At 43.3% G+C, this 13,044-nt stretch overlaps 1 protein-coding gene across 2 annotated transcripts; it reads left to right on the top strand.

The window, feature by feature from the left end:
- The first annotated feature begins 311 nt into the window (after positions 1 to 311).
- LOC135543521 (integrin beta-6-like) lies at positions 312 to 12,956 on the top strand. Of its 2 annotated transcripts, XM_064970853.1 has the most exons (16): positions 312 to 383; positions 536 to 611; positions 1,078 to 1,157; positions 1,859 to 2,057; positions 2,348 to 2,594; positions 3,099 to 3,264; positions 3,487 to 3,648; positions 3,937 to 4,032; positions 4,339 to 4,428; positions 5,801 to 5,935; positions 6,091 to 6,508; positions 6,661 to 6,883; positions 9,808 to 9,905; positions 10,775 to 10,891; positions 11,682 to 11,848; positions 11,949 to 12,956. In XM_064970853.1, exons 2-16 carry the CDS (start codon positions 554 to 556, stop codon positions 12,051 to 12,053), a joined length of 2,361 nt encoding a protein of 786 aa, XP_064826925.1. In that variant the 5' UTR covers positions 312 to 383; positions 536 to 553; the 3' UTR covers positions 12,054 to 12,956. The 2 variants fall into 2 exon arrangements, with proteins under 2 accessions (XP_064826925.1, XP_064826926.1); XM_064970854.1 differs by lacking the exon at positions 312 to 383 and having other exon boundaries at positions 390 to 611.
- Positions 12,957 to 13,044: the final 88 nt, after the last annotated feature.

The following is a 13,044-nucleotide window of genomic DNA, read 5'->3' as shown; positions in this document are numbered from 1 at the left end:
AAGATATTACATTTGTGTGTACAAATAGTTACATGGATTTGATCATTTATCCCATAACCTTTACTTCAATATATGTTATAACAATTTAAGATTGCAGGCTAACAAATTATATTGATTTAAAAAAAAATATATATATATATATGTAAAAATACAAGTTCATTTCTGTTATATTTCGATTATCATATAATCTTCCATTGAAATAAAACCCAGTTCAATGTAGCTGTTGTCTCTGGCTTCTCATAGCTCACGTCCGTACACTCACTTCTCACTCACTCTCTGTAGTCCCGTTCCGTTTATGTTCTCACCTGTACGGAAGTGAACATAAAAGGCTGGGCAGGTAAGAATGTCTGAACCACGCAGGCACTCAACGTCTTTCCTGCCAGGTAAGAAAGACGGCGCATTCTCTTGTCGTTTAGCCTAGACAGTGATACCAAGAGAAGCTTACTAAGGCTGGAAATACCTGTTTGTTTGGTCAATTTTACTGTACATATGAGAGTACCAGAGAATGTTTTGTTGTTCTTTCATATGCCTATAGTAGTAACCGCGAGGACCAATGGGGACTGCTGTACTTCTGCTCCTGATTCTTCGGCATTGGATCAACAACGTGGAGGGTAAGACCAGAGACCGGATCGAATGGCTTTGATTAATTAAATAACTCCTCCTTTCAAGCTTATCCATTCAAGCTTATCCAGATTTTCCCCAAGATTATAACAGCTTTATTTGACTTTTATAGAGGTAAATATTCCACGTCATACATGAATGCAATGTATTGATTGCATTTCAATTAGTTTATTTGATCCAGTGGTTTACATATACAAATATTTATTTTTACCCCCCCGCACAATTATTATTGTGATTTATCATGATAACATAACCTAACATTTGCTCTGGTTATTCATGCGCAAATTAACCAGGCGCATCACAAAGACAGAGGCACTAAACATTAACTCATATACTGATAGACAAAAGTATAACACGCCAGGCAGCAGTGCCGTGAGAAGATGTAACCCGTGCTAGATAGGGACAACCACGCTGACCACTTCTATATTCTATATTCCCCGTGTGGTGTCCATGTAGGAACATGTTCGGTTGGCAGTGCAGTGACTTGTGACGAGTGTCTCCAGCTTGGTCCCCACTGTGCATGGTGCACACAAGAGGTAGGCTATACATCTAGGGCAGGGGAACCCAATTACATTCAACCGTGGGCCGATATTTATTTGAGCGGATGGTCGGGGGGCCGCATTATAGTTATAAATAATTTGTGCCCTACAAATTGACCGCAAGAATTCCAAACAGATAAAATATTTGACAAAAACAGAAGGATTTCAAACTGGAATTACATTAGGATACGATCACATATGCCTGTCTATTTATGCGTGGGAATACTAGGGAACAGAGTTCCTGAATAAAAATAACGTTGACGCCATTTTCTGCTGATTGTACAGTCTTTTATGTCCAAGAACGAAACGTATATAGGTATCAAAATATAGATATATCTATATTTTGCACAAAACTAAAATAAAATCACTGCCTATTGAGGAACGCAGATCTAGGGGATAACAGTGATGCAAGTCAAGCAGGAAAACGTGTCATGAATTCATAAATGTGCAACTAGCCTAACTTGATATGGAATTCTGATGCGACATGTTGTTGATGGAGCAAACTGCAGTGCAGAGTCAAAAAAATATTGTGAAATGATTTAATGATGGCAATATTTGCAAATGATCTTCAGAAGTTCTACCTTCCAGGTAGTACTATAGTATGAATATGACTACTGACTGACGTAACACCAATAAAATATGTTAGAGTCTCTGTGTCAGATTGGTTGTAAAACCTTGTGGTGTTTTTAACCTCTCAGAATTTCACGGACTCCTTTTTAATCAGTGAGCGATGTGACACGCCGTACCTCCTCCTAGAGAGAGGCTGTCCCCAGGACCAGGTGGAATTCCCAGTGACCACTTCCGAGGTCCTCCGGGACCAGCCTCTCGGGAAGAAGACAGGAAATACCAACAGCACAGAGATATCACCACAGAAGATGGCCCTCAAACTCAGAACTGGTAACCCCCTATTTATACAGTTACTGATGGAGACCTGGGGGTAGTCGCTGTGTCCATTATTTATACAGCTATTGGGCACACTGCTCACACTGTGGGTACACGCTGGCGATGATTTGAAGTTGATTTAGAAACTCTTTTTGATGAATGAAGGATGTTTAATTTATATTTTCACACCATTTTTCACATCAAGATAATAATATCAATAGAATTTCTCACTAGCATGGTCAGACCTTGAACTGAACGGAGCCCGGAGAGAGAGACAGAAAACAGTTTCTTATTTTTTCTTTCAGGCAGTGAGGTGACCTTCCAGGTCAGTGTGCAGCAGACAGAAGACTACCCTGTAGACATCTACTACCTGATGGACCTCTCAGCCTCCATGATTGATGACCTGGAGATGATTAAAGACTTGGGCTCCACCCTGTCCAAGGAGATGGCAAAGCTCACCAGTAAATTCAGACTTGGATTTGGGTCCTTCGTTGAGAAACCAGTCCTCCCGTTCATTAAGATCACTCCTGGAGAGCTGGATAACCCTTGTAGGTAGGGTACAGTGTGCTTGTGAGAACTGAAATGAAAACCACATCCTCTATGGTTGAAGTACAAATGCACTTTCTTTATTTAATAATATAATATATCCCATTTAGCAGACACTTTTATCCAAAGCGACTTAAGGTCATGTGTGAATATGTATGGGTGTCCCGGGGAATCAAAACCCACTACCCTGGAGTTACAAGTGCCATACTCTACCAACTAAGCTACAAAGAACCATCTTTCTGTGGAAGAGACAGATTTTCTCACTAAAAGAGCTTAGTAAACGACACAGTGTGTTTGAGTATGTCTATAACAAGCTTACTTGTTGTAAGTAATAATAATATCTAGTAATAATTCATTAGTTAAACGGTGATGGAAACATTTGGCCCCCAATGTCTTATCTGTAGACATGGGAAGTCATGGAAAGTTCTGTTATTTTGAATTTGTCTTAGAGAGGGGGAACCCCGGTCGTAGATGTAATACACTATGTTTCTGTATGGTACTCCCATGCAGGAGTGTGGATGAGAGCTGTCTGCCAACGTTTGGATACAAACACGTCCTACCCCTCACCAGCAGCACAGAGAAGTTCAACAATATCATCACCAAACAGCGTGTGTCTGCCAACATCGACCTGCCGGAGTGTGGCTTCGATGCCATTATGCAGGCTGCTGTCTGTGGGGTAAGTGAGCGAGTCTGTGGTTCAGGTTTGATTTGATTTGTCCCCAAAGATGGTAGCCATTTTTAACAGAATAGAATAGAGCCGAATAGAAAATAATACTGCAGAATAGAATCTAAAGGAAGGGAATAGAATATCTTTATTTTTCAAGGGAACTTCGGGCGTGCTTTGACAATGGCCTATAGTATTATTGTGGTATAATAATCTCTCATCTCTCCCTGTTAGGACAAGATAGGCTGGAGGAACGACTCCATGCGTCTGCTGGTGTTTGTGAGCGACGCTGACTCTCACTTTGGGATGGACAGCAAGATGTCAGGCATCGTCGTCCCTAACGACGGGGAGTGCCATCTGGACAGCAACAATGAATACTCTATGGCTGCCCATCTGGTAAGGGGACAGTCACATCAGATTCATTTATTACTTCTATGACTGGGGTTGTAGTACAAGGATTCACTGTTTATGATACTATAACATGGCTTTCATTCCTATCCATGGAGAAGGAGTGTCCCTTTACTGTAAAGACTACTGGCTCTTTGGGGCCGAGGCCGGGTGACTGTAAATCACTTTTTATTACTGTTGATGTGAAAAGGGCTTTAGAAATACATGTAATTGTTTCATTCATTGGGATGAAATACTATAGTCTGAGGTTTTTAAATACTGACTTTGTCCATCCAGGAATACCCAACTCTGGGACAGCTGATGGATAAACTGGTGGACAATAATATCCTGCTTATATTCGCTGTGACGGAAAATCAGAAACACAACTACGAGGTGAGAACTTCTCCTTCTCCCTCCATTGTCCTTTTCCCAACAGCAATGTGACGTTTACCTGTCAGAAAACACCGGGTTGCAACGAGGTATGCGGCAAGCCGGTTATGGAATGGAGAAGGAAAATGTATCTCTGTGTATCGTTGGGGTTTGCATGTTTGATTCGCTACCTGCTCTCAGTGGACGTGTTGGAACAAGCCCTCTCTTCTTCCTGTTTTCGGTAGAACTTACTTCCTTATGATGTTGCTGTGACTGGTCGGCCAACCTACATGAACAGTAACAGTGTGTCTGTTGTGTGTTTTATCACAGAACTATGCAAGTTTCATTCCTGGCGCCACGGTGGGGGTTCTGGAGTCAGATTCAAGGAACATCCTGGAACTGATTGTGACGGCGTATAAAGTGAGAATACAATTCTGTCACTGTGGGTGTACAGTGTGTTTGTTAGTTAGCAGGACTATTGAGACTTGCAGAATACATGGACACAGTGACCTCTGACTAGCTCCCTCGGGTTAGATCCTTCCTTTCTGTTTATCTCTTCTCTCTCCCTCCTCTCCCCACCACCCCTCTCCCTCCTCTCTCTCATCCCCGTTCCTTCCCCCCTCTCTTCCTCTCCTCTCTGCACCTCGGTATGCTGTCAGCAGGTCTGCACTCGCCCCTGCTGTTTGATCCTCTATCGTGGCTCGGTGTTCCTCCCTACTGTCTAATCCCTATTGGCTTCAGGCCTACAGGCAGCGTGTGTGTGTGTACGAGTGTGTGCACGAGGGTATGCGCGAGTGGTGTGTGTGTGTGTGCGTTGAGGGGGATGAGAGCAGACCCACAGCTTCTAATCACTTCATCAGACACTTCCTGAACAGCCTACCATAGCCAAGTCACGTCTGGCTCCTCTAGTTATGCCAAGGGGGCTTTATTCATCACCGAGCTAATGGCAAAGAATTTAGCATCTAGCATCTAGCACAATACGAAATGTACAGGACATACTTTATGTGAAAGCGATAAGAGGTTAGCCACATTACCGATGTAGCTTATTTTTGTGATAGCTAGATTTTGATTTAGTGCTCCTCCTAGTACACTGTACATGAGTACACGGTGTCTCAGCTCAAGCTGTTTCTCTCAAGCATCACACAGACCACATCTTCCCCCAAGGAACTGAAAGGATAAAAATGTCAAGTACTCTGTCAACACTGTGCTCACTTAGAGAAAGAGTTATATTAGAGTCATATCTACCTCACTATACCCTGTGGTGATTGGCTACTAACACCTGGGACACCTGGGAGCTTGACGGAATACCTGGGAAGTTACAGGGATCATGACTCAAACCACTCAGAGAAAGGGACTTACCAATATAGTGGAAGACTAGGAATGAATAGGCCCAGCTGAGTAAACCTTAGCAGTGTTGGAACACACTGTAGACTTAAAAAGGGTGTAATAAGTCAGTGGTTGCAGAAGCTTATAATGGTTCCCTTTCTCTCTTTCACACACACACACACACACACACACACACACACACACACACACACACACACACACACACACACACACACACACACACACACACACACACACACACACACACACACACACACACACACACACACACACACACACACACACTCCTATTACACCCCCCACACTAAAGAGACCGCATAATCCATTGAGTGTGAGGTAAAATACAGCATTGAATAAACTACAAAAAGACTCTAACCTGAACTCTTCCCTCACGAGGTCTAGGACCTGGCCATGACCCCGTTATAGGTTACCTTTGTGTTTCCAGGAGCTGCGGTCTGAGATAGAGCTGGAGGTGCTAGGAGACACAGAGGATCTACAGATCTCCTTCACAGCGATCTGTCAGGATGGGACGGTACTACCTGGACAGAAACGATGCTCCAACGTCAAAGCTGGAGACACGGTTTGTTCCCATTTTGCTCGTCAGCTGGTCAATGATATTAAAGAACAATATTCCTATATTTTCATATTGTCGTAAAACAAGTTTCCAACTGACTTTACAGCCACCTCAATGCATGTATGATATAACATCCACCCTTCAATCTCTGTGATTCCCAGGTCTCCTTCAACGTGACTGTAGAACTCTCTGAGTGTCTCGACGGTCCCCAGCGTTTCCTCATCAAACCGGTGGGCTTTCAGGACCCCCTGGAGATAGACCTGGAGTCCCTGTGCTCCTGTGCCTGTCAGCAGACCCCCGAGCCCAACAGCAGCCACTGCAGCTTGGGCCGGGGATCTCTGGAGTGTGGCTCCTGCCTGTGTGATCCCGGGTACATGGGTTCCAAGTGTGAGTGTACGGAGGAGAGCGTCCAGAGCAGTAACTGCAAGGCCAGTGGTGCTTCGGAGTCCTGTAGCGGGCAAGGGGAGTGTTACTGCGGCCAGTGTGTGTGTCACCCGTCTGGTTTCGGACGCGTCTACGGGGCCTACTGCGAGTGTGACGACTTCTCGTGTGTGAGGTTCCGAGGGTTACTCTGTGGAGGTGTGTACGTACGAAACACGGACTCTCATGACGAGCATTGTGGTTTCACCTCTTCCTCTTTTGATGAAAGCAGATAATATACTGACATCACAATGACTCAGTAATATAACATATGACCTAATGTGCTCATGTGTGTGTGTGTGTGTGTGTAGGTCACGGGGACTGTGACTGCGGCGAGTGTGTGTGTCATAGCGGCTGGATAGGGGAGTACTGTAACTGCAGCAGCAGCAGGGACACGTGTGTGTCGGAGGACGGAGCGCTGTGCAGCGGGCGGGGGAAGTGTGTGTGCGGGAAGTGTGTGTGTTCCATGCCCGGAGCCTCTGGAGACACCTGTGAAAGATGCCCTACCTGTGGAGACTCCTGTAGCTCAGCTAGGTAAGAAGAACATACACCTGTCCAGTTTCCCAATGGGTCATGTATTACAGTGCCTTCAGAAACTATTCACACCCCTTGACTTATTCCACATTTTGTTGTGTTACAGCCTGAATTCAAAATGGATGAAATAAATACAAATTCGCACCCATCTACACACATTACCCCATAATGACAAAGTGACAACATCTTTTTAGACATTTCTGCAAATGTGTTAAACAATTTAATCCAGAAATATCTCATTTAAATAAGTATTCACACCCCTGAGTCAATACATGTTGGAATCACCTTTGGCAGTGATTACAGCTGTGAGTCTTTCTGGGTAAATCACTAAGCGCTTTGCACACCTGGATTACACATTATTCTTTAAAAAATTCTTCAAGCTCTGTCAAGTTGGTTGTTGATCATTGCTAGACAGCCATTTTCAAGTCTTGACATAGATATTCAAGCCAATATAAGTAAAAACTAACTAGGCCAATCAGGAACATTCAACGTCGTCTTGGTAAACAACTCCAGTATATATTTGGCCTTGTGTCTTAAGTTATTGTCCAGCTGAAAGATGAATTTGTCTCTCAGTGTCTGTTGGAAAGCAGACTGAACCAGGTTTTCCTCTAGGATTTTTCCTGTGCTTAGCTCTATTCCGTTTCGTTTTATCCCTCAAATAACTCCCTAGTCCTTGTCGATGCAGCCACCACCTTGCTTAAAAATATCAAGACCGGTACTCAGTTATGTGTTGTGTTGGATTTGCCCCTAACATAACATTTTGTATTCGGGGCATAACGTTAATTTCTTTACCATATTTTTTAACTGTTTTACTTTAGTGCCTTGTTGCAAACAGGATGTATGTTTTGGAATAGTTGTATTTCATACAGGCTTCATTCTTTTCACTGTCATATAGGTTAGTATTGTGGAGTAACACTGTTGTATAGGTAGTATTGTGGAGTAACACTGTCATATAGGTTAGTATGGTGGAGTAACACTGTCATATAGGTTAGTATTGTGGAGTAACACTGTCATATAGGTTAGTATTGTGGAGTAACACTGTCATATAGGTTAGTATTGTGGAGTAGCTATAATGTTGTTGATCCATTCTCAGTTTTCTCCTATGACAGCCATTAAACTCTGTAACTGTTTTAAAGTCAATATTGACCTCATGGTGAAATCTCTGAGCTGTTTCCTTCCTCTAGCAACTGAGTTAGTAAGGACACCTGTATCTTTGTAATGACTGGGTGTATTGCTACACCATCCAAAGGGTAATTAATAAGGCATTGGAAAACCTCCCTGGTCTTTGTGGTTGAATCTGTGTTTGAAATTCACTGCTTGACTGAGGGATCATTCAGATAATTGTATGTGTGGGGTGCAGAGATGAGGTAGTCGTTCAAAAATCATGTTAAACACTATTATTGCACACAGAGTCCATGCAACTTATTATGTGACTTGTTGAGCACATTTTTACTCCTGAACTTCTTTAGGCTCCATAACAAAGGGGTTGACTTATTGCTTCACGACATTTCAGCTTTTCATCCTGAATTATATAGTACCATGTTGTAAAAACATAATTCCAGTTTGAAATGATGGGATATTGTGTGTTGGCCAGTGACACAACATTCAGAATGTGGAAAACCTCATGTGGTGTGAATACTTTCTGAAGGCACTGTAGGATATCGGCTTCAGGAATGGTAACAGCGACTGGAGACAGTACAGCAAACAAATACAGTACTGAAAGTGATGAGATCCCAACACTTATAGCAAATGTCTAGACCACACTAGCCCACATCCTGTGAAATCTTGTTCCTGTTCCACACTAGCCCACATCTGTAACGGGATTCTTCTGTTGAAGGAGAGGCGGACCAAAACGCAGCGTGGTTATAGTGATACATCTTTAATAAAGATGGAAATAGAACAATTAAGGGTTGTTGTATTTGTTGTCACCTCTTTTCAGTACTGGGATATAGTGTTCACCTCATCTTGTCTGAATTTGTTCCTGAGGGCATCAAAAGACAGCCAACACACACAGTCCATCTGACACCACCATTATGTGCTAGACTACACAGACAGACAGACAGACAGAGAGAGAGAGAGAGAGAGAGAGAGAGAGAGAGAGAGGTCGTATTTATGCTTATTTATTTTATATTGTGTCCTTTAACCATTTGTACATTGTTAAAACACTGTACATATATCATATGACATTTGGATTGTCTTTATTGTTTTGAAACTTCTGTATGTATAATGTTTACTGTTAATTTTTATTGTTTATTTCACTTTATATATTCACTTTATATATTATCTACCTCACTTGCTTTGGCAATGTTAACACATGTTTCCCATGCCAATAAAGCCCCTTGAATTGAATTGAATTGAGAGAGAGAGAGAGGGAGAGAGGGAGAGAGAGAGAGAGAAAGGGAGAGAGAGAGAGTGAGGGAGAGAGAGAGTGAGGGAGAGAGAGAGAGGAGAGAGAGAGAGAAAGGGAGAGAGAGAGAGAGAGAGAGAGAGAGAGAGAGGGGGAGATAGAAAGAGGGAGAGAGAGCGAAAGAGAGAGAGAGAAAGCAAGAGAGAGAGAGAGAAAGGGAGAGAGAGAGAAATGGAGAGAGAGAGCGAGAGAGAGAGAGAGAGGGGGGAGAGAGAGGGAGAGAGAGAGAAAGGGAGAGAGAGAGAGAGAAAGTGAGAGGGAGAGAGAGAGGGAGAGAGAGAGAGAGAGAGAGAGAGGGAGGGAGAGAGAGAGAAAGGGAGAGAGGGCGAGAGAGAGAAAGAGAGAGAGAAAGAGAGAGAGAGAGGGCGAGAGAGAGAGAGGGAGAGAGCAACCTTGGGAACAAACTGAAATTTGGCTAAGGCTTCTTCTGTTCATTCTTTATCAGGGAACACAAATAACCCTCCTCTTAAGGCCAGCACTCAACACGTGACAGATGTTGTGTGTGTGTGTTCCTCAGAACCTGTGTGGAGTGTCATCTACAAGCAGAAGATGAGGCCACAGAGGAGTGTGTCCAAAGGTGCAGCGTCCCTCACGTCTTCATCAACAATTCCACAGGTTAGTTACTCCTGCCTGTCACGGGTAGCCGAATCATGACGGATAAGATTCAAACAAATTTTGTGAAGAGTGAAATGAGAACTACCGAGAGAGAGAACATTAGAAACAGCATGACACACACCTTTCCAGATTGTACCACTTGTTTTAATCAAATGTGTGATTGCGAGGCTTGATGCCAGACTATGTCTGCATCCCACAATGGTACACTGTTTCCTTGCCAACCACGATGAAGAAGTTCCTGGTGGGAACTTTCTCTTGTCTGGCCCTTTCTCTTACCTTTTTAATATGATCGCCCCGCGTTGTTTGCCCCGCGTGGGTAGTAAACAGACTAGCATGTGAAGTTCCCCTCTGGAGCAGAGATCTGGAGGTATGCTGGCCCGTCCTCCATCAAGTGTCTCTCCGTGCCCCTGTCTTCACTCTCTCTCTCTCTCTCTTCCACCCTCTCCATCAGAACACTGTCTGAGTCCGGTGTTCATCAGACGCTAGACAAAGGGGAACATATTATTTACCATGTCCTACAGACGGGTCTATTGTGGTGCGGGTCGAAGATACAAGGGACTGACTCTTGCGGGTTTGTTCCTTTCAAGGGGAGCTTATTTTGAACCCGCTCACACAAGCTGAGCGGTGTATCTGATCATCGCACCGGATCTTCAGGACTCAGATGTGAAATGCAATGGTGTGACACGGGCACACACACACATTCACACAATATAGATCTTGGCCTTTGATATGGGAATCATATTGGCAGCAGAATAGAGAGGAGGGTGTCCTCTTACGTCCTCTTACAATGCAGAGGGAAGTTGATGTATGGCGTTTTTTTCATTCATCCCATCTTCATAGCTGGTGTATGTGTCCACATTCCTTTTCAGAATACGATGAGAGCCGGTCCACGCTGTGTACCCTAAAGAGTGAGAACAACTGCCTCATCTCTTTCAGTGTGGTGGCTGGAGACGCAGGGAGCACTGTGTATAATCTAAAGATGTACGGTAAGAGAGGTTTTTGAACGTCGCATAAAAGTACGAACAGTGAGAGAATGAAGGTCGTGCATGCGAAGGAACGAGGCCAGAGGTTTAAGTGGACGTAGACCATCATGGGGAATCGTTTTTATACAGTCCTTTGCGGAAGTAGCGAGTGCAACCGGTAAAGGGGCTTAGTGAATCTGATGGGTCCGTTAACAGTAAGTCCGTTAACAGGCAGAGGTGAATATCTCAGTGGGAAACATGGGGAACGGAATGCCCAATGATCTGTTTCCACATCATTGTTTATATTTGTTATTACCTTTATTTAACCAGGCAAGTCAGTTGAGAACAAATACTTATTGACAATGATGGCCTACACCGGCCAAACCTTGATGACATTGGGCCAATTGTGCGCCGCCCTATGGGACTCCCAATCACAGCCGGTTGTGATACAGCCTGGAATCGAACCAGGGTGTCTGTAGTGACGCCTCAAGATGCAGTGCCTTAGATCGCTGCGCCACTCTGGAGCAAATGATGAGTCTGATCACTGTAATGATCTGTAATGACTCATCATGTGACCAATATAAAATATATATATTCATAACATTAGCATAAAAGTTCTCCATTTCTATCTCACAACCAGGGTAACGGTTACTCTAATGATCAACGAATTTATCTCGCTAAGTGTGCTAACAAAACTTGCTATTACAATTACACCTCAAAAACGTGTCTCTGTGATGACTACGGACGTAACTGTGTGTGTGTGTCTCTCTCTCTCTCTCTCTCTCTCTCTCTCTCTCTCTCTCCATCCTTCCAGACTGTCCTGAACCCCCCAACATAGCTATGATAGTACTGGGGGTCTCTCTGTCCATCCTCACCATCGGCCTCATCCTGCTGGGGGTGTGGAAGCTGTTGATCTCAGTCCACGACCGCAATGAGGTCGCCAAGTTTGAGGCCGAGAGGGCAAAGGCTAAATGGCAGTCGGTAAGATGGTGTCCTCGTCCTCATTTGCTCTGTCTCATGTCAGTTACTTTGAAATTCTTGTATAATTTACTGTTAAACAGTTTTTTTTCTTTCTCCACAGGGTACAAACCCTCTGTTTAGAAGCTCGACATCAACGTTTAAAAATGTAACTTACAAAAGCGCAGGGGGACAGAAAGTTGATATTCATTCAATGGATGGCTACTGATGATGACATCAGCTTGTATATGTAAAATATTTACCAGCAGTTGAGTGCACTGGAAGTCCGTTAGGGCAGTTGTGGAGATGTTTATGTTGTATAGTATCTATGTGTGTGTGTGTGTGCGTGCGTGTGCGTGTGTGCGTGCGTGTGTGTGTGCGGGTGCATGCGTGCATGTGCATGCAAGTGTGTGTGTGTATGTGTGTGGTGTAAGGACAAATTGTAATCACCACAATGTGCAACATTGTATCACTCCATAAGGTCTGGATCTTCTTCAGGGATGCTATGTCATATCAGCAGACAAACAGTGGAATGTCTAGCTATGAAACATCTCTACGTGAAATGACTTTGATTTTGCTGCTCTTAAAGTTGTCTTTGGTAGAAACGCTCTGCTGAAACTGAACACTGGATTTTCCCATTTAGGTTGTTACAGATGTAGGATTTTAATTTGATCACCCTGTTGCAGGAGAACTTTCCTGCCATGCAGGAAATGCTAAACTTGTGGTGTATTTGAGGTTTAAAAAGGTTTCTGAAGTTTGTAATTTCCACTTTGAAATGTCCGATTTGTCCATTAATTGTAATCCACATAATAATTTACATTTCTGGTTGCTGCAGGGTTATTTTCTTGATGTAGCAAACTGGCTCAAATTAAGAACCTACATCTTTACTTTTTTCATAGACTTTGGGTTGGGACATAGGTAGCCTAAAACTGAGAATAAGCTGAGTAGGCTTGATACTACTGCAATAATGTTTCATGTTTTTTTGTGTTATGAATGTTTTGCTTTGGGTTTTGAGTCGAGGCTGAGCCTTGAATTGTGTAATCTTGATTGGAATCATTTTGAGAAGAATAATTGATTAACTTTAATGTATGGCGCAAAAATAAAGTTGAACTTTTGAGTTGTTGCCACATCATCAGCTTCGTCATGTTTTGATTTGTTATCGTTGAGTGTAAATGATGTAAACCTATTGTTGAGTATTATTTGAAATAGACTATCAATGT

This window comes from Oncorhynchus masou, chromosome 7, assembly GCF_036934945.1.
Source record: "Oncorhynchus masou masou isolate Uvic2021 chromosome 7, UVic_Omas_1.1, whole genome shotgun sequence".
Lineage (NCBI taxonomy): Eukaryota > Metazoa > Chordata > Actinopteri > Salmoniformes > Salmonidae > Oncorhynchus > Oncorhynchus masou.
This window is presented reverse-complemented; position numbering and strand designations above follow the sequence as displayed.

What these genes read in the sequence shown, in the direction of transcription:
- LOC135543521 (XM_064970853.1), top strand. Translation starts at nt 554, where the DNA reads ATGGGGACTGCTGTACTTCTGCTCCTGATTCTTCGGCATTGGATCAAC. An exon ending in TGCAGGCTGCTGTCTGTGGG is followed by an intron (nt 3,265 to 3,486) that starts GTAAGTGAGCGA and finishes TCTCCCTGTTAG; the next exon opens with GACAAGATAGGCTGGAGGAA. An exon ending in CCGAGGGTTACTCTGTGGAG is followed by an intron (nt 6,509 to 6,660) that starts GTGTGTACGTAC and finishes GTGTGTGTGTAG; the next exon opens with GTCACGGGGACTGTGACTGC.